A 27,379-nucleotide genomic window follows, 5' to 3' on the forward strand; every position below is an offset into this window, starting at 1 on the left:
GTGTAGTTTACTATGAGATAAACTCCTTGGTATAGTTTACTTGTAGATAAACTCCTTGGTATAGTTTTCTATGAGATAAACTCCTTGGTGTAGTTTACTATGAGATCAACTCCTTGGTGTAGTTTACTATGAGATAAACTCCTTGGTATAGTTTACTTGTAGATAAACTCCTTGGTATAGTTTACTATGAGATAAACTCCTTGGTATAGTTTACTATGAGATAAACTCCTTGGTATAGTTTACTTGGAGATAAACTCCTTGGTGTAGTTTACCATGAGATAAACTCCTTGGTATAGTTTACTTGTAGATACACTCATTGGTGTAGTTTACCATGAGATGAATTCCTTGGTATAGTTTACCATGAGATAAACTCCTTGGTATAGTTTACTTGTAGATACACTCATTGGTGTAGTTTACCATGAGATGAATTCCTTGGTATAGTTTACTATGAGATAAACTTCTTGGTATAGTTTACTATGAAATAAACTCCTTGGTGTAGTTTACCATGAGATAAACTCCTTGGTATAGTTTACTATGAGATAAACTCCTTGGTGTAGTTTACTATGAGATAAACTCCTTGGTATAGTTTACTTGTAGATAAACTCCTTGGTATAGTTTACTATGAGATAAACTCCTTGGTATAGTTTACTATGAGATAAACTCCTTGGTGTAGTTCACTTGTAGATAAACTCCTTGGTATAGTTTACTTGTAGATAAACTCCTTGGTATAGTCTACTATGAGATACACTCATTGGTGTAGTTTACTATGAGATAAACTCCTTGGTATAGTTTACTATGAGATAAACTCCTTGGTGTAGTTTACTATGAGATAAACTCCTTGGTATAGTTTACTTGTAGATAAACTCCTTGGTGTAGTTTACTATGAGATCAACTCCTTGGTGTAGTTTACTATGAGATAAACTCCTTGGTATAGTTTACTTGTAGATAAACTCCTTGGTATAGTTTACTATGAGATAAACTCCTTGGTATAGTTTACTATGAGATAAACTCCTTGGTATAGTTTACTTGGAGATAAACTCCTTGGTATAGTTTACTATGAGATAAACTCCTTGGTATAGTTTACTATGAGATAAACTCATTGGTGTAGTTCACTTGTAGATAAAGTCCTTGGTATAGTTTACTATGAGATACACTCATTGGTGTAGTTTACTATGAGATAAACTCCTTGGTATAGTTTACTATGAGATAAACTCCTTGGTATAGTTTACTATGAGATAAACTCCTTGGTGTAGTTTACTATGAGATAAACTCCTTGGTGTAGTTTACTATGAGATAAACTCCTTGGTGTAGTTTACTATGAGATAAACTCCTTGGTGTAGTTCACTTGTAGATAAACTCCTTGGTATAGTTTACTTGTAGATAAACTCCTTGGTATAGTCTACTATGAGATAAACTCCTTGGTATAGTTTACTTGTAGATAAACTCCTTGGTATAGTTTTCTATGAGATAAACTCCTTGGTATAGTTTACTATGAGATAAACTCCTTGGTATAGTTTACTATGAGATAAACTCCTTGGTGTAGTTCACTTGTAGATAAAGTCCTTGGTATAGTTTACTATGAGATACACTCATTGATGTAGTTTACTATGAGATAAACTCCTTGGTATAGTTTACTATGAGATAAACTCCTTGGTATAGTTTACTATGAGATAAACTCCTTGGTATAGTTTACTTGTAGATACACTCCTTGGTATAGTTTTCTATGAGATAAACTCCTTGGTGTAGTTTACTATGAGATCAACTCCTTGGTGTAGTTTACTATGAGATAAACTCCTTGGTATAGTTTACTATGAGATAAACTCCTTGGTATAGTTTACTTGTAGATAAACTCCTTGGTATAGTTTACTATGAGATAAACTCCTTGGTGTAGTTTACTATGAGATAAACTCCTTTGTATAGTTTACTTGTAGATAAACTCCTTGGTATAGTTTACTATGAGATAAACTCCTTGGTATAGTTTACTATGAGATAAACTCCTTGGTGTAGTTCACTTGTAGATAAACTCCTTGGTATAGTTTACTTGTAGATAAACTCCTTGGTATAGTCTACTATGAGATACACTCATTGGTGTAGTTTACTATGAGATAAACTCCTTGGTATAGTTTACTATGAGATAAACTCCTTGGTGTAGTTTACTATGAGATAAACTCCTTGGTATAGTTTACTTGTAGATAAACTCCTTGGTGTAGTTTTCTATGAGATAAACTCCTTGGTGTAGTTTACTATGAGATAAACTCCTTGGTATAGTTTACTTGTAGATAAATTCCTTGGTATAGTTTACTATGAGATAAACTCCTTGGTATAGTTTACTATGAGATAAACTCCTTGGTATAGTTTACTTGGAGATAAACTCCTTGGTATAGTTTACTATGAGATGAACTCCTTGGTATAGTTTACTATGAGATAAACTCCTTGGTGTAGTTCACTTGTAGATAAAGTCCTTGGTATAGTTTACTATGAGATACACTCATTGGTGTAGTTTACTATGAGATAAACTCCTTGGTATAGTTTACTATGAGATAAACTCCTTGGTGTAGTTTACTATGAGATAAACTCCTTGGTGTAGTTTACTATGAGATAAACTCCTTGGTGTAGTTCACTTGTAGATAAACACCTTGGTATAGTTTACTTGTAGATAAACTCCTTGGTATGGTCTACTATGAGATACACTCATTGGTGGAGTTTACTATGAGATAAACTCCTTGGTATAGTTTACTATGAGATAAACTCCTTGGTGTAGTTTACTATGAGATAAGCTCCTTGGTATAGTTTACTATGAGATAAACTCCTTGGTATAGTTTACTTGTAGATAAACTCCTTGGTATAGTTTTCTATGAGATAAACTCCTTGGTATAGTTTACTATGAGATAAACTCCTTGGTGTAGTTCACTTGTAGATAAAGTCCTTGGTATAGTTTACTATGAGATACACTCATTGATGTAGTTTACTATGAGATAAACTCCTTGGTATAGTTTACTATGAGATAAACTCCTTGGTATAGTTTACTATGAGATAAACTCCTTGGTGTAGTTCACTTGTAGATAAACTCCTTGGTATAGTTTACTTGTAGATAAACTCCTTGGTATAGTTTACTATGAGATAAACTCCTTGGTTTAGTTCACTTGTAGATAAACTCCTTGGTATAGTTTACTATGAGATACACTTATTGGTGTAGTTTACCATGAGATAAACTCCTTGGTATAGTTTACTATGAGATAAACTCCTTGGTGTAGTTCACTTGTAGATAAACTCCTTGGTATAGTTTACTTGGAGATAAACTCCTTGGTATAGTTTACTATGAGATAAACTCCTTGGTGTAGTTCACTTGTAGATAAAGTCCTTGGTATAGTTTACTATGAGATACACTCATTGGTGTAGTTTACTATGAGATAAACTCCTTGGTATAGTTTACTATGAGATAAACTCCTTGGTGTAGTTTACTATGAGATAAACTCCTTGGTGTAGTTTACTATGAGATAAACTCCTTGGTGTAGTTTACTATGAGATGAACTCCTTGGTGTAGTTTACTATGAGATAAACTCCTTGGTGTAGTTCACTTGTAGATAAACTCCTTGGTATAGTTTACTTGTAGATAAACTCCTTGGTATAGTCTACTATGAGATACACTCATTGGTGTAGTTTACTATGAGATAAACTCCTTGGTATAGTTTACTATGAGATAAACTCCTTGGTGTAGTTTACTATGAGAAAAACTCCTTGGTATAGTTTACTTGTAGATAAACTCCTTGGTATAGTTTTCTATGAGATAAACTCCTTGGTATAGTTTACTATGAGATAAACTCCTTGGTATAGTTTACTATGAGATAAACTCCTTGGTGTAGTTCACTTGTAGATAAAGTCCTTGGTATAGTTTACTATGAGATACACTCATTGGTGTAGTTTACTATGAGATAAACTCCTTGGTATAGTTTACTATGAGATAAACTCCTTGGTATAGTTTACTATGAGATAAACTCCTTGGTGTAGTTCACTTGTAGATAAACTCCTTGGTATAGTTTACTTGTAGATAAACTCCTTGGTATAGTTTACTATGAGATAAACTCCTTGGTTTAGTTCACTTGTAGATAAACTCCTTGGTATAGTTTACTATGAGATACACTCATTGGTGTAGTTCACTTGTAGATAAACTCCTTGGTATAGTTTACTTGTAGATAAACTCCTTGGTATAGTTTACTATGAGATAAACTCCTTGGTTTAGTTCACTTGTAGATAAACTCCTTGGTATAGTTTACTATGAGATACACTCATTGGTGTAGTTTACCATGAGATAAACTCCTTGGTATAGTTTACTATGAGATAAACTCCTTGGTGTAGTTCACTTGTAGATAAACTCCTTGGTATAGTTTACTTGTAGATAAACTCCTTGGTATAGTTTACTATGAGATACACTCATTGGTGTAGTTTACCATGAGATAAACTCCTTGGTATAGTTTACTATGAGATAAACTCCTTGGTGTAGTTTACTATGAGATAAACTCCTTGGTAGAGTTTACTTGTAGATAAACTCCTTGGTATAGTTTACTATGAGATACACTCATTGGTGTAGTTTACTATGAGATAAACTCCTTGGTGTAGTTTACTATGAGATAAACTCCTTGGTGTAGTTTACTATGAGATAAACTCCTTGGTGTAGTTCACTTGTAGATAAACTCCTTGGTATAGTTTACTTGTAGATAAACTCCTTGGTATAGTCTACTATGAGATACACTCATTGGTGTAGTTTACTATGAGATAAACTCCTTGGTATAGTTTACTATGAGATAAACTCCTTGGTGTAGTTTACTATGAGATAAACTCCTTGGTATAGTTTACTTGTAGATAAACTCCTTGGTATAGTTTACTATGAGATAAACTCCTTGGTATAGTTTACTATGAGATAAACTCCTTGGTGTAGTTCACTTGTAGATAAAGTCCTTGGTATAGTTTACTATGAGATACACTCATTGGTGTAGTTTACTTGGAGATAAACTCCTTGGTATAGTTTACTATGAGATAAACTCCTTGGTATAGTTTACTATGAGATAAACTCCTTGGTGTAGTTCACTTGTAGATTAACTCCTTGGTATAGTTTACTTGTAGATAAACTCCTTGGTATAGTTTACTATGAGATAAACTCCTTGGTTTAGTTCACTTGTAGATAAACTCCTTGGTATAGTTTACTATGAGATACACTCATTGGTGTAGTTCACTTGTAGATAAACTCCTTGGTATAGTTTACTTGTAGATAAACTCCTTGGTATAGTTTACTATGAGATAAACTCCATGGTTGAGTTCACTTGTAGATAAACTCCTTGGTATAGTTTACTATGAGATAAACTCCTTGGTGTAGTTCACTTGTAGATAAACTCCTTGGTATAGTTTACTTGTAGATAAACTCCTTGGTATAGTTTACTATGAGATACACTCATTGGTGTAGTTTACCATGAGATAAACTCCTTGGTATAGTTTACTATGAGATAAACTCCTTGGTGTAGTTTACTATGAGATAAACTCCTTGGTAGAGTTTACTTGTAGATAAACTCCTTGGTATAGTTTACTATGAGATACACTCATTGGTGTAGTTTACTATGAGATAAACTCCTTGGTGTAGTTTACTATGAGATAAACTCCTTGGTGTAGTTTACTATGAGATAAACTCCTTGGTGTAGTTTACTATGAGATGAACTCCTTGGTATAGTTTACTATGAGATACACTCATTGGTGTAGTTTACTATGAGATAAACTCCTTGGTGTAGTTTACTATGAGATAAACTCCTTGGTGTAGTTTACTATGAGATAAACTCCTTGGTGTAGTTTACTATGAGATAAACTCCTTGGTATAGTTTACTATGAGATAAACTCCTTGGTGTAGTTCACTTGCAGATAAAGTCCTTGCTATAGTTTACTATGAGATACACTCATTGGTGTAGTTTACTATGAGATAAACTCCTTGGTATAGTTTACTATGAGATAAACTCCTTGGTATAGTTTACTATGAGATAAACTCCTTGGTGTAGTTCACTTGTAGATAAACTCCTTGGTATAGTTTACTTGTAGATAAACTCCTTGGTATAGTTTACTATGAGATAAACTCCTTGGTTTAGTTCACTTGTAGATAAACTCCTTGGTATAGTTTACTATGAGATACACTCATTGGTGTAGTTTACCATGAGATAAACTCCTTGGTATAGTTTACTATGAGATAAACTCCTTGGTGTAGTTCACTTGTAGATAAACTCCTTGGTATAGTTTACTTGTAGATAAACTCCTTGATATAGTTTACTATGAGATACACTCATTGGTGTAGTTTAACATGAGATAAACTCCTTGGTATAGTTTACTATGAGATAAACTCCTTGGTGTAGTTTACTATGAGATAAACTCCTTGGTAGAGTTTACTTGTAGATAAACTCCTTGGTATAGTTTACTATGAGATACACTCATTGGTGTAGTTTACTATGAGATAAACTCCTTGGTGTAGTTTACTATGAGATAAACTCCTTGGTATAGTTTACTATGAGATAAACTCCTTGGTGTAGTTTACTATGACATAAACTCCTTGGTGTAGTTTACTATGAGATAAACTCCTTGGTGTAGTTTATTATGAGATAAACTCCTTGGTATAGTTTACTGTGAGATAAACTCTTTGGTATAATCCTGTTGTCGTTGATGAGAGATGTTACTTGGCAGAGTGAGGAAGCCAGCGCAGCAGCCTCCCCAAGGTCCTAGTGCCCTATCGTTAAGTAGGATGATAGGCTGTTGGATTGTAATTTGAAGGGGGAGAAAACATACAAACCAGAACGCACACACATATGTAGCATGTTAGAGTTATAAATAACTTGTCCATGTGAGAAACAATACTTTAATTTAATCACCAAAATAAAAATGAAACCTGAACTCCCCAGTGCACGGTTTCAGGAAAGAACTTCTAGAGAAAAGAGGTCTTGAAGGACCAATTATGTGATAAAAATTGTTACTTGACACCGGTTATAAATTCAATAATCAGGTCATTTATTCTTTGCAAAGAAGGAGCAGGGCCAGAGATACAATGTGTTACTAATTGCATATCCGAATCACTCGGAGACTTACCTCTTAAATACATAAAACACAATCACAGAAGCTCTCATGACGTCTTGCACTTATAGTGAACCTTCCTCCCGTCATCCCATAGATATGTTTCATGCCATAAGAACAACAATGATGTGTATTGTCTTCAGTCCGGAACATACAGATAGCAGATCACTGGACTCCTAAACTGAGCTTTGTTTACGGGAAAGTTCACACCGGAGTCAGAATTAGTGTACAGTTCACTCATACGTCACAGGCCATGAAACAGCAAATATTAGAGGAAATAGTTTTTTTCCAACAGTGTTTTATTGGTAATGTTGTGTTTTTTCATTGTGATGATGCTTCTTTTGCTTCAATAAAACCTTTGAATGAGCTTTCTGTGTCACAGTTCTTCATGTACTTCAGCTCACAACAGAGAGAGAATGTGTGAGTGAGTGAGTGAGTGAGTGAGTGAGTGAGTGTGTGTGTGTGTGTGTGTGTCACAGTTCTTCATGTACTTCAGCTCACAACAGAGTCTGATGACTGGAACATGAAGGGTCACCAACAAGCCTCAAGAACATTTATAGAAACACGTTAACTGTAGAATTAATAAAGTTATGCCTTTGCAGGGTGGGACACTAAATATACAATTTTAATATATATAAAGTGATGAAACCAATTCTGTAGTACTCTGTAGTACAGTAAGTACTTGTACAAGTACTTGTACGTGTTAGGTGTGTTTGATGGGGAAACTTTAGATACACAAACATATTCAAATGAATATTTAGATTTCCATATTTTCTATTTCCTCTCCTGTGTGTTTGAATCTGCCTCCGACCAATCAGCATGCAGTCCTGAGGAAGAGTTACTGTCTGTGTTCACAGAAAGAGATTCAACAGCAACATTCAAATAAACTGAGAGCAGAACTCTTCTGCTGCACACGCCAAGAGTTTTGCATAAGTTTTCATCATATTTGTAGAACATTGATATTTTCTTAATCCACTGATCCTCTGTCATCAGAAACAGAGGTCGCTTCATGTGACGCTTCAGAGGAAAGGTCGCCTCATTTCTCTTAAGACATGTTTCCTCGTATCCTTATTTCCTCTCTCCTCGCATGGTTTCCTTGTGTCTCTCCTTGCATCCCTGGTGGGAGAGACTAAGACTCGAGGAAAAGATGCAAGTTTTAAATTAGCGTTTGGACTGTTTAACCCAAAACCTTCGTTATACATATACTAATATACTATATCTACATATACTATGTATATACGTTATCTATCTATCTATCTATCTATCTATCTATCTATCTATCTATCTATCTATCTATCTATATATATATATAGCAAAGACATAGGGTTGAAATACCTGATGAAGAAAAATGGCCGTGCATGCCATCCCCAGAATCCTACCTGTTGCGGTCAGTGCTATAAAGGTTCTGTTTGTGAAGTCAAGCCCGGTTAAATAGATTGGCAGAATCCACCCGGACGTCTCTGTCCTCCCGTGATCACCCCGATACAGGTTCAGCAGGACGGACAGCCTAGAATCACACCAAGGGCAAGGGGCCAGCCACGTCTGTCAATCAGACATAACAGCAGAAAGATGGAGGCAAGACTTTGGCTCTCCTTCAGCCATTGGGCGTTTAACTTGTAGAGGATGTCCGCGTTGGCAGTACTACAGGCTCAAAGGTTGAGTTGCTGGGACGCTGTGCCACAACTCCTCTGCTCAAACGTCTGCGTACGTCAAGACCTTCACGCAGTGCCGTCACACTTCAGGACACCGTAAGAAAAACAATATATTTTACTCCTCAAACGTTGTTTATTTTTCCTAAACTGAAATTCATCACAGCAAGAGGCTAAAAATCCCCCCCTAACACAAAGGGTCTAGTCACCGAGGCCCCTCCCTCTTTCCACTGGAGCCCCTACCGCTAAGGGTCTAGTCACCGAGGCCCCTCCCTCTTTCCACTGGAGCCCCTACCGCTAAGGGTATAGTCAGCGAGGCCCCTCCCTCTTTCCACTGGAGCCCCTACCGCTAAGGGTCTAGTCACCGAGGCCCCTCCCTCTTTCCACTTGAGCCCCTACCGCTAAGAGTCTAGTCACCTAGGCCCCTCCCTCATTCGACTGGAGCCCCTACCGCTAAGGGTCTAGTCCCTTAACCTTTAGTGTGTAGACCAGGGAACCTTTAGTCGGCCTCCTGAGGGAACCTTTAGTGTGCCGACCAGGGAACCTTCAGTCGCCCTCCTGAGGGAAACTTTACTGTGCCGACCAGGGAACCTTTAGTCGGCCTCCTGAGGGAACCTTAAGTTGGTCTCCTGAGCAAAACTTTAATTGACCTCTTGAGGGAACCTTTAGGGTGGGTTCAACCCAAGGCGCCAACGGTCTGCTATCCCAAATTGTTAAGATTGTCATATAAAACTGTAAAGTATAGTTTGTTTTATGAAAAAAGCCCCAAACTGCTGCATTTGGATGTATTGAACACCGTAAGTAATATACAAGTAATATATAAGTGACATATATAGTTTGGTACATGAGAAAATTCAAATGTCACAGATGTGCGCAAATGTGCCCCAATGCAAATTTTGGAGTCCTCGCCTGAATGTTCTCTGTTCTAAACCCTCTCTAACTTTGTTCTGCTTCACTTTATCAAAGTCAATCTTTACAGAGAGAATGTTCACATATTGTGCTATGATTTGGGTTAGATAATGTTCACATATTGTTATGATTTGGGTTAGAGAATGTTCACATATTGTCCTATGATTTGGGTTAGAGAATGTTTACATAATGTGCTACGATTTGGGTTAGAGAATGTTCACATATTGTGCTATGATTTGGGTTAGAGAATGTTCACATAATGTGCTATGATTTGGGTTACGGAATGTTTACATAATGTGCTATGATTTGGGTTAGAGAATGTCCACATATTGAGCTATGATTTGGGTTAGCGAATGTTCACATATTGAGCTATGATTTGGGTTAGAGTTGGACCTTACAGCTGCTCATTTAAAGAAATAATCATCTTGAAAGTGATTTTTTTATAGGCGACCTGAAACCTTTTCATTTGTTTCTGTGTGTCATCTTCATTTACTCTTAACCAGTAACATATAGACTGATATTTACACATCTGAACTAAATCTCACATGTGTACCTTTTATTATAACACCAACATTATTCAAATAACCCTAGTGGTTGCAGAGATACACCGTTTGAGGAAAGGGCCTAGCAATAGGTGGGTTTAAGCAAATGATGTCTGCAGAACTTTACATGAGCTGCAGCTCAACAGTCAGCTCCTGACAGAGAGGAGACGAAGATGGACAAACTTCTCCTGAGCGTCCTCGTTGTGTCAGGCAAGACTTTAATATATTTGTATTCTTTTCCCATCTTCAACATTATAATAATATTGTTTAATAATTTGTCTCTGTGATATTCCTCTTACTTCCCTTCTTTTCTCGCATTTTTACTTTAATGTAAAGGATCATTTGCATTAGTGAGTTAAGTTATTAATATGAAATGTAATGTGTTTGTCTACGGCTTTAAATAAATCCAACAATTTATGTAATTGTTTCATAATATAATACAATACCTGTAGAACATTCAGAGATGTATGAGGGGGTTGGGTATCGTCAATAGTAGTATTTATTTTATTTTTCTATGGTTACATGCATGTGCATCTTTAGATATGTGTATATGTATATATACACACATATATTGGTTGGTTACTTATTTTGGAATAGAAAGCGAGGCATCCGTCTTGACATACATTACACAAACACAGACAACAAGACAAACATGATGAAAGTACTCAAAGTTCCAGATCAGTGCTGTTATCATTATAATGTGTTCACCTGAGTGACGGCTATTGGACCAAAGCTGTTTTTATAACGCTTTGTTCTGCACCGTGGTTCTAAACACCTCCTCTAGACTAGGGAGAAGCTGAACCTCCCTGTGCAAAGGGTGGGAGTCGTTCTTTAAAATGGAGCCGGTTATCTGTTGTAAGTGTGTGGTGTTCAGGGACTCTGGGCTGAGCTGTGACTCACCGATCAGCTGCTAGACCATCTGTGTGGTGTTCAGGGACTCTGTGCTGAGCTGTGACTCACCAATCAGCTGCTCGACCATTTAACAATCTGATGCAGAGAGTTTCTGTTCTTTAAAGACAGGTTTCCAAACCATGACACCAAAGAAAAAGATAACATTTATTCAATAAAAGCATGATAAAATAAGGTCATCATGGTTTTGTCAATGAGGAAATAGGACAGTTTCCTGAAACAAAACAAACGCTGGTGCCACTTTTTGTATATATATGTGTGAAGCCGTGTGCTGTTGTGATGCTTGTTGTCTGTCCTGGTCTTCACTGTCACTTAATGCATATCCATAAAATCAATAAACATTTGATGGAAAATCAACATGCTGTGTGTCATCAGGGCTGTGTGTCGTCTCATCAGCTGCTGAGCGTCGCTACCATGTTGTTTATGATCTGAAGACCATGACTGAAGCACAGCGTCACTGCAGAGAGAACTACAAGGACCTGATGATTATACAAGACATGGAGGACATGGAGACCCTGAAGATCCTGAATATGACGGTGGATTCAAGCAAAATGGCCACCTCCAACTCTGTGAGCTTTATTACGTCAGTGACAGGTGGTCTGAAAGTTTTACATCCACACAGTGGTGGAAAGTATGCAAATTAACTGGACCTACGTGTGTGCTTGTACTTTACTTGAGTCTTTTAGTTCAATGCTTTTTTATGTTACATATCAGAGGGACATTTATTTGACTGAGTTACTTTACAGATTAAGATTTTATATATTTACAGCATTAATAACTCATCAAACTAACATCGTACATGTAAATATATAGTGGAGTCATGTTGCCTTTGTTTGCACTGTTAGGGCTGTTAGCATGCTAGCATTGATAGCTTACAGCATAGTTAGCATCAATATCTGTTAGCATTGTTAGCTTATAGCATAGTGAAATATTGCTTTCAGCGAGCCTGGATAGGACTGTACGTGGACAGCTGGAGGTGGTCACTGCCAAACACAAGCTTCTATGAACCCGGAGAGACTGAGTTCAGACGATGGTGGCCTGGAGAACCAGACAACTACAACGGCGAAGAACACTGCATTTATGGATTCAGCTGGGACTTGGGGCGATGACAGATGTGACAGGACCTACAAGCCAGTCTGCTTCGATGTCAAAGGTGAGAATATTAACTCTTGCAACACTGAGGTCATTTTCAGTCGATTTTCTCGATTTGACATAATTTCTTAAATTCACCTTTTAAGGCACTTGCATATAAGATACATACCCACGTTTTACATCATGAATTGCAGAACAATCTCAGCTCTCTATATAATGAGGCACCATTGTCATAAGGCACAAGTGTAAAGAGAAACTATGACTAAAGCTGAAAAATGGAATCTCGATTTTTGGAAATGTTTGTGAAAACAGGTGGTATATAGGTGGTAACTCGGTTTAGGTGATGGACATTGGTTTACCAAAGGTTTTAGGTTCACAAAAGCAGTGAAATATATGAATAAAATGGTAGATACATGTAAATAAATGTCTAAAACCACATTTAGTATTATCATTTCTTTAGTAGAAATGTGGTCTTTCACACCTTTCACCAAAATTATAAAATGGGACTGGGAAATTACTTCATGCAGATAAAGCTTCATGGGGTGTGTGCAAATGAAAAATTACCATCACAACAATTTTTTTTCTTTTTAAATAAAAATATGTATTATAAATTAAAAATATATATTTACACAATATACATGTTCAGAAATATAAAACAAAGCCGGGCTGGTGGGGATGGCTGTGCTAGAGGGGCTGGTGGTGGTGAATCCTCTCTGTAAAATAAATGACTAGTCAATACTAACTTCACACAGTTTGAACAGTTCAACAGGTGTACATGTGCAGCTGAGCTGTGTACCTACGTTACCTGGTAAACAGTGAGCTGTGTACCTACGTTACCTGGTAAACAGTGAGCTGTATACCTACGTTACCTGGTAAACAGTGAGCTGTGTACCTACGTTAACTGGTAAATAGCGTCTGGGTCATCGTCAGTCTTCCACGACAGCGTAGTGCTAGTGGCTGGAGTGAAGCTGCATGTTGTCCACTGCTGCAGATGAATCCTCTCTGTAAAATAAATGACTACTGGTCACTACTAAGTTCACTGAAAGAAAGTTACGATTGCACACAAAAACAGTAACAGAGATCCAGCAGGGACTTTGATCAGAGCATGAGCTAACTGTGCTAACGGCTAACGTAAACAGACTACGTGCGTACCTGCGTTACGCCAGACTGGAGCAGAAAGAGACCAGCTAAATGTGCTCACTCTGCTAGCGTAAATATGCTATTGCAACACAAAGTTTAGTATCTAAATACACTTACCATCTTCAAATGGATCCCTTCTGTCTGCATCTTCCTCTTGGTCGCAGGAGTCAAAGCCTTCAGCGCCGTCCTCGTCGCCAAAATGGCCGCCACAGCTTCCTCCATAGTGAAGTGCGTCCTTTGCCATAATCTCTCTTGTTTATGAGTTAAAACACCAGTGTGTTTGCAAAGCCCAGGTGTGTAGTTACATGCTGGTTCTTTCGGAGTTTCTTGAATGTTCATTGGTTCATTGATTTCACCAAATATCGACTGTGGCTCAGTGGTGAACAGGGTCGTCCTTCAATCAGAGGATCGGCGGTTCGATCCCCGGCTCTGCTAGCCCATGTCGATGTATCTTTGAGCAAGACACTTAACCCTAAATGTCTCCCGTAGCTGCGCTAACGGTGTATGAATGGTTGATAATCTCCTCTCATCAGTGTGTGAATGTAGTGTTAAAGCGCTTTGAGTGGTCGGAAGACTAAAAAGGCGCTATACGGGTCCATTTACATTATTCAACAAATCACGGTGAAGTATTTTGTGTGACGAGAACTTATTTGGTTCTAGTGCCCCCTGTGGACTAAAGTGGTAGTGTTGGTTTTGGTGCCCCCTGTGGACTAAAGTGATAGTGTTGGTTCTGGTGCCCCCTGTGGACTAAAGTGGTAGTGTTGGGACTAGTGCCCCCTGTGGACTAAAGTGGTAGTGTTGGTTTTAGTGCCCCCTGTGGACTAAAGTGATAGTGTTGGTTCTGGCGCCCCCTGTGGACTAAAGTGGTAGTGTTGGTTCTGGTGCCCCCTGTGGATTAAAGTGGTAGTGTTGGCTGGCGCCCCTTGTGGACTAAAGTGGTAGTGTTGATTCTAGCGCCCCCTGTGGACTAAAGTGGTAGTGTTGGTTTTGGTGCCCCCTGTGGACTAAAGTGATAGTGTTGGTTCTAGCGCCCCCTGTGGATTAAAGAGGTAGTGTTGATTCCAGGATATTGATTATTATCAGCAGACATGTTGTGACTGATGAAGGTTGTTTGTGTTTCAGACGTTGTTCCTGTTGTTCCTGTTGCAAAGCGATTGATGAAAGTGAGGCTGCAGAAAAGCTCCTCTCTGGACCTGAATGACCCTGTGGTGATGGACGGCCTCTTGAAGCAGGTATATCTTCCTGGAAGAAGCAGGCGGATGGAAAAGTCTTCCACAAGGAAGAGAAGAACACCGGGAAGAAGAGATGAGCTGTAATGTTCTTTCAATCCACTCTGGTCATAGGCTTCCTTTCTCCTCTTCCTCTTTTTCTTCTTCCTCGTCCTCTCAATCAATGGTAGAAAGTACCAAAGTACCCAAGTACAGACCCTTTGCTGTGAAGTATTCTGTTTCCATGTCATAGTCTTTTTGACTTTTACTCCACTACATTCATCTGTCAGCTGTAGTTTCTACACTCTGAGAAATAAGGTTCTGTTGGAGAAAGGCGATGTTGTGTGAATATCTCTTAGACGTAATGCCCTGGCCTGTAATGTTACTGAGGTGATTAAAACACCAGATTGAGAACACAGTGAACGTAAAAGACAAAACTAGAATATGTAAGTGTGAATCATAGGGACCTATGAATATCATAAAGTAATGTTCCTGCTGGGGACAGGATGCATATGCTCGTCTCTATCAGAGCCAAATACGGTTGTGTTCATGAACTAGAGTCCATATGCTCTGTACACGTTAGCTTCACCAGCTGACATCCCTCCATACCAATGCATAGAGGAGTGTAGAGGCTTTGTCTGTGGTTACGTCCTCAACGAGGGAGCAGAACCTACAACATTAGTGTTGATACGGAACTGCTGCTCTGCTCTTGATAGAACAGATACAACTTGGATCCTAGTGAATAAGGAACTAAACGGTTCCTCAAATATCTGTCTTTTTATCTTCTATTCTGGTGTTGTTTCTTATCATAAAGGGTCATAAACACTCAGGTTTAGGGCTACAGCGTCTCTTAGAGACAGACATCCACCTTGAGAAGAGAACCTCTATCTGAAAGTACTCATGTAATCTCTGCTTGGCCTGTGTGACCTGTAGAACCTGTGATACGATGTAGAACCTGTAGAACCTGTGATACGATGTAGAACCTGTGATACGATGTAGAACCTGTAGAACCTGTGATACGATGTAGAACCTGTAGAACCTGTGATACGATGTAGAACATGTGATACGATGTAGAACCTGTGATACGATGTAGAACCTGTGATACAATGTCCTCTCTTTAGTCAGCTCTGTCATGATGTCTGGTATCCATGTGAGACCACGAGGCAGCTGTAAGGCCGCTGGACTACATGAGGATCCAGAGAATCTTGGTAGGGTATTCATGACCCGGTTCTTTATGAACCTCATGAGGAACTTATGAGTTCTACATAGAACCATTGGTTCCTGGTAGATCTTGCTTGCACCCTTAGAAGGTGGACATGTTCTGCATAGAACCTCCAGAGAAGATTATGGGTGAAAGCGTTCCACCATATGAGGGTTCTCTGTGAAACCTTTGGGTGGAACCTTCTCATGTGGTTCTGGGTCAAACTCTTGATGCTTTGTTCTAGGTGGAACCTTCTGAAAGGGAACCTTTATGAAAGGTTCTTCAAGGAACCAAAGTGGGTCCTCCTATGGGGACGAGCCAAGGACCCTTCGGGGTTCTAGTTAGCACATTTACATATAAAAGTGTAGTTACTTTGCACATTAAGATGTTAAATATAAAAGGTGTGATGAGTTATTAAATATGATGCATTGTTTTGTTAAATCTCAACCTGCTGCAGCGTTAACATGCTACTGATCTTTATTACTCTTTAACGAGTAATAAAGATCCATTAACTTGCTGTTTATTATATTGTAGTCTCTAAAAAGTTTATTCTGCATAATGAGGGCATTTACTTTTGATCATGAAGAACATTCTTCTGTAGTTTTTACATCATCATTCTGAATGTAGGTGTTTTATTGGTAATGTGTTTTTTCATTGTGATGATGCTTCTTTTGCTTCAATAAAACCTTTGAATGAGCTTTCTGTTTCACAGTTCTTCATGTACTTCAGCTCACAACTGAGTCTGATGACTGGAACATAAAGGGTACATTTATAGAAATACGTTAACTGTATAATTAGTTATGTCTTTAGCATGATGGGAAACACATTTTTTATATAAACATATATTAACTGATATATTTCTGTAGTACGCTGTAGTACAGGAAATACTTCAGTTTACAGCAGTTTGATCCCTTTACAGCAGTTTGGTCACTTTACAGCAGTTTGATCACTTTACAGCAGTTTTCAGCAACACAATGCAACATTCATAGTTTGCCATATTAATAGTTTAATAGATTATTGAAAGTATTTACAAGTTATAGCAACAGTTAATTGCGATGATTGTGTTTGTTCTCGTCACATGTTGCCGCTGCAAAGAATTGTGGGGTGGAATTATCTCCTTTCCTTTGGTAAAGGAAGGTCTAGTGTTTTCTTTGCTAACGTAGCTAAGTAAGGAAGCATTGAAGCTCCTTTCCTTTGGTAAAGGAAGGTCCAGTGTTTTCTTTGCTAACGTAGCTAAGTAAGGAAGCATTGAAGCTCCTTTCCTTTGGTAAAGGAAGGTCCAGTGTTTCCTATGCTTTTAGGGAACTTTTAGTCTGCCGACCAGGAAACCTTTAGTGTGCTGACCAGAGAACCTTTAGTTTGCTGACCAGGGAACCTTTAGTGTACCGACCAGGGAACCTTTAGTGTGCCGAACCAGGGAACCTTTAGTCAGTCTCCTGAGGGAACCTTTAGTCAGCCTCCTGAGGGAACCTTTAGTCAGCCTCCTGAGGGAACCTTTAGTCAGCCTCCTGAGGGAACCTTTAGTCAGCCTCCTGAGGGAACCTTTAGTGTGCCGACCAGGGGACCTTTAGTCGGTCTCCTGAGAGAACCTTTAGTGTGCCGACCAGGAAACCTTTAGTGTGCTGACCAGAGAACCTTTAGTTTGCTGACCAGGGAACCTTTAGTGTACCGACCAGGGAACCTTTAGTGTGCCGAACCAGGGAACCTTTAGTCAGTCTCCTGAGGGAACCTTTAGTCAGCCTCCTGAGGGAACCTTTAGTCAGCCTCCTGAGGGAACCTTTAGTGTGCCGACCAGGGGACCTTTAGTCGGTCTCCTGAGAGAACCTTTAGTGTGCCGACCAGGAAACCTTCAGTCGACCTCCTGAGGGACCCTTCAGTCGACCTCCTGAGGAAACCTTTAATTGACCACCTGAGGGAACCTTTTGTCGGCTTCCTGAGGGAACCTTTAGTGTGCCGACCAGGGAATCTACAGTGGACCTCCTGAGGGAACCTTTAGTCTGCCTCCTGAGAAAACCTTTAGTCTGCCTCCTGAGGAAACCTCTCGTCAGCCTGCTGATGGAACCTTAAGTTGGCCTCGTGAGGAAACTCGGTCTCCTGAGAGAACCTTTAATAGGCCTCCTGAGGGAACCTTTTGTCGGTCTCCTGAGGGAACCTTTAGTCGGCTTCCTGAGGGGACCTATAGTCGGCCTTGTGAGGGAACCTTTTGTGTGGGTTCAACCCAAGACGGCTAATGGTCTACTGTCCCCAGTTCCTATTGTACCCAGATAGTGTGTGCTGCACCCCCCAAACTGTTAGAATTGGAGGGCGCATCCTACCGCTGGAGTTACCAAGCGCACCATCAGGACCTCCTTGAAAGGCCCTGGCAGATTATTTAATCTAACATGTCATGTCTGTTTGTAAAATGAACGTGTGCGAATTGTGTGCGATTATGTCGACAAATTGATGTTTACCTACATGAGCCATAATCCACAGATGATTACTTGTGTTTCGAGGGGGGGATCAGGGCCAATCTTGAGAGAGGTCCTCTACAGTAAGTCCTATAATAACTTCCCCTGAGATCCAGTATCTCCTACTCCAATTATGCTCCTGGTTAAACTCGCGGGCCCTTGCAATTGTTATCCTATCCCGAGCATCATCGTCAAAGCAGTAACCATATTCATGCTGCGCCGAGCAGAATCGCTCCCCAAAATAACCACATTTCACTCCTTTTTGCTGTTTTTTGGTGGCAAAGTGTCCACCAGTCCAACTACGTACTGTATGTGTGGTACAACAGTCCCATCTTCTCCATGTTTAGGGGCTGCAGGCGGTGCTAGACACCCTATGCACCACCTGAGCTCTGAGGAAGCAGTCTGTGAAGACGACTCATGCCATGAAGGATGCTGTTGCAGTCGTCAGAGTGCTTCTGCTCTGCGGCAGAGGAGGACAGGGAGGGGCGTAGTTTTTAAGATGAAAGAAGGCGTTTTTTGTGTTGTGCTTGTTCAAAGGAGAGGGTTGGATCAAAGATGACACTGAGGTTACAGACGTGTGTGGATGCAGGAACAGTGGTGCCATCGATGCAAAGCAAGAAGATGTGGTGCGACTTGTTGAGTGATTTGTGGCCGATGATGAGGATTTCGGATTTGTTGCTGTTGAGTTTGAGGAAGTTGGCTTGCATCCAGATCTTTATATCTGTGAGGCAGCTGCTGATGGTGGAGTAGGTAGTGGGTGTGATGGATTTGGTGGAGATGTAGAGCTGTGTGTCTTCGGCGTAGCAGTAGAAATGGAGACCGTGGTGGCGTATGATGTTGCGGGAGCAAGTAGGGAATGAAGATGAGGGGGCTGAGTACTGAACCTTGGGAGACACCTTGAGGCACTGGGGCCGCCAGATTTGGATTTATTGATGATAATGAACGGTTGGCAGTCAGAGAGCTATGCCTTGAAACAAGAGAGGTAAGACCTGAACCAGGAGAGGTATTACTTGAACCAGGAGAGGTACGACCGGACTCTCTTCAATCAGAGGATCGGCGGTTTGATCCCAGACTCTGCTAATCCATGTCGATGTGTCCTTGGCCAAGACACTTAAGCACAAATTAAGCTGTGTCGGTGATGTATGAATGGCTAGATTGTCCTGATGGACAGGTGGCACCTTGCATGGGAGCCCCTGCTATCAGTGTATGAATCAGTGATTGTATATTAAATAAGTTATTTTCTTAGTCATGAGTCACTTTGTGTCTCTTAGCAATTGTTTTGTAATTCGATTTCATCCTTTTATGTTTCTTTTGAGTTATTTTTAGTCTCTTCTTAGTTGGAACCAGTCTCTTTGAGTGACATTTTGTAGGCGAAGGCCAGGGGCCCCCTGACACTTTGGGCTGTCTGCTTGATTATTCAAAGTTTATTGATTTCAAACATGTTGCACCAAACTCGACAAAGCGCACCATGGGAGCCCAAGCAAAAAAAAAAGACTGTGTGAAGTAGCCTCGATCAGATGAGCGGCTCTTGAGGTATTCAAAGAACTTATAGACAGACAGAGAGACATAGAGACAGAGCTTCTTTGCTACATCTGTAGAGGTTATGTTTTAAATCTACCATGAGTTATTCAAACTATGATGCTTTTGTAAAAATGTAATTGTTCCTTCATTGTTTTTTACTGTACCCCGGAAGGAAATGCTGACCTTTATGAAGATGGAGACCACAGCGATGCCATGGGGGCTCTTAGCTGCCTCAGTGTAGTTGGCATAGAGATCCTGGTTATAATGGATCAGCTGGACCTGAAAGAGACACAATCATACAAAGCATGACACGTACAACTGGAGTTCCTCTAGCAGGATTGCAGTTAATTAATACTTTTGCATCTGAATTATTGTTATGATAAACGTATACATGTAAGTTGTTTTAGTTTTTTTAAATCAAGAAGACAATGTGAAACTGTCCATCATTTCTGGAGAAGACTTCCTGCTCTATCCATTGAAATTGATTTGCCAAATACCTGCCTGACCCGACCCGGGGACTCAAGTTGGGTTGAGTCCAAGTTTTACTCAAATCCAGTAATGTTGTCAGGGTCCTAGTCTCCTCTTTCCCCATTATGCTCTCCTTTGTGTTGGTATGTTCCTGTTTCTGTTGTCTGGAGTTGTTCCTTGGTCGGCTGCACATCTGCTGCTCATCTGCAATCAAGCCACCGCGGCCTTTTGCTGCACAAAAGCCCGGTTCACCACTGCTTGTGGTATTTTGCTCAGGCCTCATCGTGGTTTTGCCTATTGTTTTCTGATTCGGTTTTCCTTTGTGTCTGGTTCTCTGGACACCAGCCTCCTGTTTATCTGTATATCCCGGTGGCCACAATGATCTCATCAGCCTGTTTGTATTCACTGCTCTTTGGCCAATGTAGTCACATGTGAGTCCTATGAATATTTTAATCCAGTGTGTGTCATTTCTGTCTTATTTCTTACCTCTCCAGGAAAGCCCTGTCCATTGAGGAGGTGCTCTGAACCCTGGGAATCCTCGCTCCCAAAATGGAGGCGGACCTCCTCCAGCCTATAGCTGTAACCCAGTGGGCCCCCTGAGATGTTCACCAGGTGGGCTTTGTCCGGCCGCAGGGACACGTGCCTCCCCGTGTTGTACATGGTACATCCCATCTACAGGGAGATACAGGAATACTTTTACTTTGGAGACCATTTCATCACGGCAAGTATAATGCTTGCAGTCCTGGCGCTGCTCTTTCTGCCTTCTATCTGCCAACATGATGCAAATGAGAAAAGTTGAGTTAGTGACCTGGGACCAACGTTTCCTTGCACATTGTGCATATGTCCTTCCGAACAAAGGGCAGCGGTGCATAGCAGCAGACGTTCAAGGGAGTTTTTACTTGGGTGGCAAAGGTATGTCTAGAGGCCACCAGGTGCATTCATGTTTGTGTGCTTGAGCAGATTTTTTTCTCAGGTATTCTCCTAGTAATAGGCTACAGCATTACATTACATATTGTAATGTAATATGAAAACACAACATAACATATTCAGAATGAATACTAGGCTAAATTAATAGGCCACATGTATACACATCACTGTTGATGGCCAGTCTTCCTATTTCTATTTTGCAGAACATTTATAGTCACAATCCCGTTTACTATTTTGAACACGGGGGATCCCAACCCATGTGGTTTTCACGTGTCATTATTATGCCTTTTTTCAACTATTCAGGACATGAAAGGTTGTGGTCAGATTTAGGCCACACAACCACCAAGTTAGGTTTAGGAAAAGCATCACGGTTGGGCTCAGCTAAGAAAACCACACACGTAAACAACACAAGTACGGGAAAAAACTTCACTGATGTAACTTTTTTAAAAACATTTGGATCTCAAACACCGGTTTCCGGGGAATAAGTCCTGTGTTTGTTTGACCGGTCCACCTCCCTCCCCTCAACCAAAGGCGGTCTCTGTGGCATCTAATAATATCACTTGTTATGAGCAAGTCAGAGTTACGTGGGTACTTTTACGTTGCAGTCATCAGAGTACACAGCATTCCAATGACGCAAAAAAGCAAGAAAGCAGTTTTAATACACTAAATGACCTATACATTGTTGTGTCATTCATATGCCATTTGGGGAGAGTGGGCTGGTAATCCCATCGCCTCCATCCCTTGCAGCATTATGATCCACTTATGGAAATTTATATAGCAGCTTGCCTTCTGACTGAAAAAAGTAGGATGCGCTGTGATGTGTGACAGGATTTGCTGCAAAAGCTTTTGTCACATCTTTCATGGAGACTTCCTTGAGCCGACTGTCAGCCTCATTATGGAAAAGAGGACAGTTGACTTTGGATATTAATGTGATATTAAAGCTGCTCGCAGCTGTGACTGGGCCCTCGCTTCAAGCACGTCGGGGACGCCTGCGGGTCGCTGGCTCTCCCGGCCTCGAACATCCGCCTGGCAGGCGATTGTTCTCTGACGGACGAGTCGACAATCCTTTGGCTTACCCCGACGTGCTTGAAGCGAGGGCCCAGTCACAGCTGCGAGCAGCTTTAATTTAGAGAGACATACATATATATATATATATATATATATATATATATATATATATATATATATATATATATATATATATATACATACACACACACATACATATATACATATATATATATATATATATATATATATATATATACATATACACACACATATATATATATATATATATATACACACATACATATACATATATATATATATATATATATATATATATATATATATATATATATATATATATATATATATATATACACATACACACACATATATATACACACATACACATATACACACATACACACATATATACACATATATACATATGTATACTGTATATATCTATATAGATGTTATATGTATATATATTTTTATTTGTAAATATGTATATACAGATACAAATACGTATCAAAAGTGATGAAAAAGTTGATGTTTCATGGAACGCCGTGGAAGTGGTGTGGTGACTATTTCATATGGTTCTTGATCATACTATTAAATTAAAGTCAGTTCATTTAATATAGCCCAACATCACAAAGACAAATTTGCCTCGAAGGGCTTTACAATCTGTACACAAAACATCCCTGTCCAGGGACCTCATCACATCGGATCAGGAAAAACTCCCCTAAATAAAGATTGTAAAAACCCTTTCACAGTGAACAAAGGGAAGAAACCTGAGGGAGAGCAACAGAGGAGGATCCCTCTTCCCAGATGGACAGAAGCAATAGATGTCATGTGACCAGAATGAATAACTTAACGGAGTTCCAGCACGTTACATGAATATCATGAGTAGTAGGCATGGTCCACGATCCATGAAGCAGAAAGAGGTAGAGAGGACGGGCATCAGCAGGCATCATTGCAGGAGGCAGGACTGGCTCTAGGCACAGCCACAATCCATGGAAACTTGAGGCGAGGATGCACAGAGGCTCCCGAAGAAGAAGAAAAAGGGAAAAAAAGCAAGCTGTTGTAACTCAACTGTACTTTGTCAAAACTGTTCCAAAGCTTTCACAACTCACAGGTTGTCAAAAAAAACACTTTTTTTAGGGGGCGCTATCTGACTTCCTGTACAGTTTAGAGCATGGTCCCAAGAGAGTTATTTTTAAGTTGACATGTGTTACATATTCTTAGCAAGTTTCATACATGTAGGTCAACCGTAGCGCTGGGGCTGCTTAATTGAATATTTGTAGGGGGCGCTATCAAGCCGAAGTTCCATTTTGAGTCATTCAAGTCATATCAGGCAACTACATCTTTGCCTTTAAATGTGTTTGTCAAGTTTAGTTACGTGTCGAGCATGCCTAGTCCCTCAAAAGTGACTTTGTTGTTGACCGCGAAGGATGGGTCGCCACGGCAACAGCATTTCACGAAACATCAAAATCTTTGGGGGCTGGCGTCATGAAAGTCTTATGTTTGTCTAGAAGTAATTGGAAGTTGATCTGATTGACCGACTAAGAGAAGCAAGCCAAAGTATAGACATATTTACTTCCTGTTGCCATTAGGTGGCGCTATGACTCTAATTAAAAATTAGACTGCACATGTCTTCAGGCCTGGAGGCTGATCAAACATGTGAAACCTGGAAAGGATCTTATCATGTGGAGTCGAGTTACATCGGTTTATTCGGTCATGGCGAAGGATCGAACTTCCGCGATGGACCGACACTACGCCGTTCAACGGATCCTTACAATCTTCGAGGTGATGCATTACCAATGTCTTAAGTGTCTTCCGACGCATTTTGAGAGGGATCTGAATAATCTGTGAGGAGCACGGTGTACAAGTAGAAAACATGTAACTTCCTGTTGCCTTTAGGTGGCGCTATGACTAGGATTAAAAATGATCATATGGATGTCTTCAGGGTCAAGAGAAATATGGAGTAGATTCCATCATGTACGGCCGAGTTAAAACAACTTCCATTTTCATGGAAAATGGTGTCTCTTTGGCGCTGCTCTGCGCTCACATAGTTCGATATTTTGAAAATCCTGAAATAACTTTTCCCTGCAAAGGTCTCAACATCATCTTGCCCGAATGTGAAATCAGTCGTGTCTAATCTCTAGGAGGAGTTCGTCAGAATACAACGCCTGAAAACAAGGAAAATGCCAAAATTGAGCGGTTCATTGCAGCGCCCTCTAGTGTTTGAATATTCTGAAACAATTTGGGCACGTTAAGGGACACGATGTTGACATATGCTACAAAGTTTGTGAAGATAGGCCAAGTAATTTGGAAGTTATGTATATTGACATATTGAGCCACGCCCCTAAGAGGTTAATTGGTTAATAACTTCTAAACGCAATGAGATATCAACAAAAGTGGAAATATCGTTTGACCACATTGAACCAATGATGATCCACAGGAAGTTTTGTAAGAAACGGACCTAGCGTTTAGGAGGAGTAGGCAAAAATGTGTTTTTTACAAAATTCAAAATGGCGGAAAATCTAGGCGCATTTTAATTTCACGGATGAGTTTTTTGTAGAGCAGTCCCACCCGGACATATGTGTAAAATTTCAAGTCAAAGTTCGCAAAAACGGTGGACTTTCACAACTAAAGGGGGCGCTATAGAGACATTTTCTCAGACTTTTGGTCGACACCCAAATTATATCAAAATTTTCGCCGAGTCGGTTGGGTGTGCCAATTTTGAAGAATGTAGGTTTATCCCAAGCACCTCTTTTCCCTGCGCATAGGTCGACAATAATAAACAAACATTCGAATAACAATAGGTTCTCGACTCTGACTACGTCAGTGCTCGGGCCCTAATAAATAAACATTAGCATTTCAATAGGTCCTCGACTCTGACTACGTCAGTGCTCGGGCCCTAATAATAAATAAACATTAGCATTTCAATAGGTCCTCGACTCTGACTATGTCAGTGCTCGGGCCCTAATAATACTTAGCATTTCAATAGGTCCTCGACTCTGACTACGTCAGTGCTCGGGCCCTAATAAATAAACATTAGCATTTCAATAGGTCCTCGACTCTGACTACGTCAGTGCTCGGGCCCTAATAATAATAATACTTAGCATTTCAATAGGTCCTCGACTCTGACTACGTCAGTGCTCGGCCCTAATAAAGTCTCCCAGAGTGACGGGCAAAGTGCTGTCTTGATTGCTATTGGTAGGTTTCATGTGTTTGTTCATGTATGGTAAGCCCTTATTGTTTAATCTAATGCATATGTTATGGACCATCAACACAGTTGTTTCTATGACCTCTTTGACGAGCTCACATCCCAAATAACCAACCAACAAATCAATCAAACAAAAAGAAAACTTAAATGAACGACCAATTGTGTGCCCAAGAAGTGAAGCCAGCTTCTCATGTAAGGATGCCTTTCTTCATTGAGTATCTGAATGGGAAGCTACAGAGAATTAAGACGCTTAAAGATTGATCTTCGCCCAAGTTATAGTCGTCTCAGGTGGAGTGATAAATCTAAAACTTGTTACAATTTGTATACAAATTGAGCCCTCATCTCATCTTCTCTGAAAGTGCTTTTGTTGACTAAACCTCGACTAAAAATCTAAATCGGTTGCCACAATTAACACTGCACCTCACTATACGACAACATTAAATAATATAATGTAATTATTACATTATATGTAATAATATAGTGTAATATCATCATCCAAACCGGACCGTACAACAATAAATAGAAAATAATTAATTACTCTAGCCGTCCTTCCTTCATTTAACCTAATGCATGGTCTGAGCTGATCACGCAGACAAAATACCCAAACTACTATATATATATATATATATATGTATATATATATATATACACATATATACACATATATATATATATATACACATATATACACATATATATATATATATATATATATATATATATACACATATATACACATATATATATATATATATATATATATATATATATATATATATATATATATATATATATATATATATATATATAATTGAATTCCTGATGAAGTGATGAAGCCATGGTAGAAAACAGAGATAAATAACTATATCCTGATAATTGTTTATGCGAAAATAAAATCCAGGCCTCAAAACAGTATTTATCTTTAGAGTGATGGCTTGTTTCCTCTGTCTTCTTCTATTTCCCTTTGCATTAAATACTACTTTGACATACATACCTAATTCATCTATATTTACAACATATGATATTTGAAATTATTCTGTTTGTGTGGATTCAAACAGCCTGTCCTGCTGCTCATATGGCATCACATTAACCATGTTAATGCTCCGCATGCCAACTATATTCATCATACATATTATATGACGTTTTCTGCATTCACACATTCATTACGACTGTTCGTATAATAAATGAGGTGCAAGCACTCAGCCTCAGTTTAATGCTATGAAATGAAACCATTACTCACTAGCTTGGAATCTATTCTCAGCATAATCCTTTCAGTAAAGCACAACATTTTTAAAGAGGCTATGTATTTAGAATCTAAAATGTACTGAATGATTTTCCCTGCTGTGCGTCACTCACCAACAACACACACTATTCCTTCTGTAAAGTTGGATTCTGTCTTAACAGCACAAACTTTAAATGTCTTGTTTTAACCTGATGAATGTTATTGTTTATAAGACTGTTGGATGAAATTATTTTCATTTGCACCTTTAAACCCTTAAAGAAATGTTGTGTCAGCTGATTCAATTTGCACAGCGTACATAAACTCTAAATGTATTCAGACTTTTGAAATACAAAGGTCTTAAAAGCTGCTGGCTAAGGATAAAGGTAAATATACTCGTAGTTTTCTCTGGCCCTCTCCCAGACCGGACAGTGACAAGGATGTCGTATGTGTACAGATTGTAAAGCCCTCCGAGGAGAATTTTAATTTGTGATTTTGGGCGATACAAAATAAACTGAATAGAATTGAAGAGATGTATAGCTGCATGTCATCATTCCACTGCTGGTGGTCGAGGTGGAAATGTATCATAATGTTCTTCTAAACTCTGAACACAGAGACAGCTCATCTTGACCTAGTCTGCCAGGCGCCCATCGAAATGACGTTAATAATAAAGTTATTCAAAGTGTATCTTGTTATTTTATGTCCTGTCAGACCTATAGTGAGGTGCATCTGTGGTAAAGAGCTCTGTAAATTCAATTGAATTATTCCAAGTATCTTTTTAATAAATGCTTAAAGATATTTAAGTGTTTATC

The 27,379-nt window shown here is 39.3% G+C and overlaps 1 protein-coding gene across 1 annotated transcript in view; it reads right to left on the reverse strand.

Moving 5' to 3' along the window:
- The window catches only part of LOC306750087 (carbonic anhydrase-related protein 10-like), a gene marked incomplete at both ends in the record, with an annotated part of 59,169 nt that overhangs the window by 9,984 nt on the left and 21,806 nt on the right, over positions 1-27,379 (reverse strand). The window contains 2 exons of the mRNA XM_079233478.1: positions 19,897-19,992; positions 20,668-20,853. Coding sequence (XP_079089604.1) covers positions 19,897-19,992; positions 20,668-20,853 — 282 coding nt within the window. The remainder of the gene's footprint in view (positions 1-19,896; positions 19,993-20,667; positions 20,854-27,379) is intronic.

This window comes from Taurulus bubalis (assembly GCF_910589615.1).
Source record: "Taurulus bubalis genome assembly, chromosome: 17".
In the NCBI taxonomy this organism is placed as follows: Eukaryota; Metazoa; Chordata; class Actinopteri; order Perciformes; family Cottidae; genus Taurulus; species Taurulus bubalis.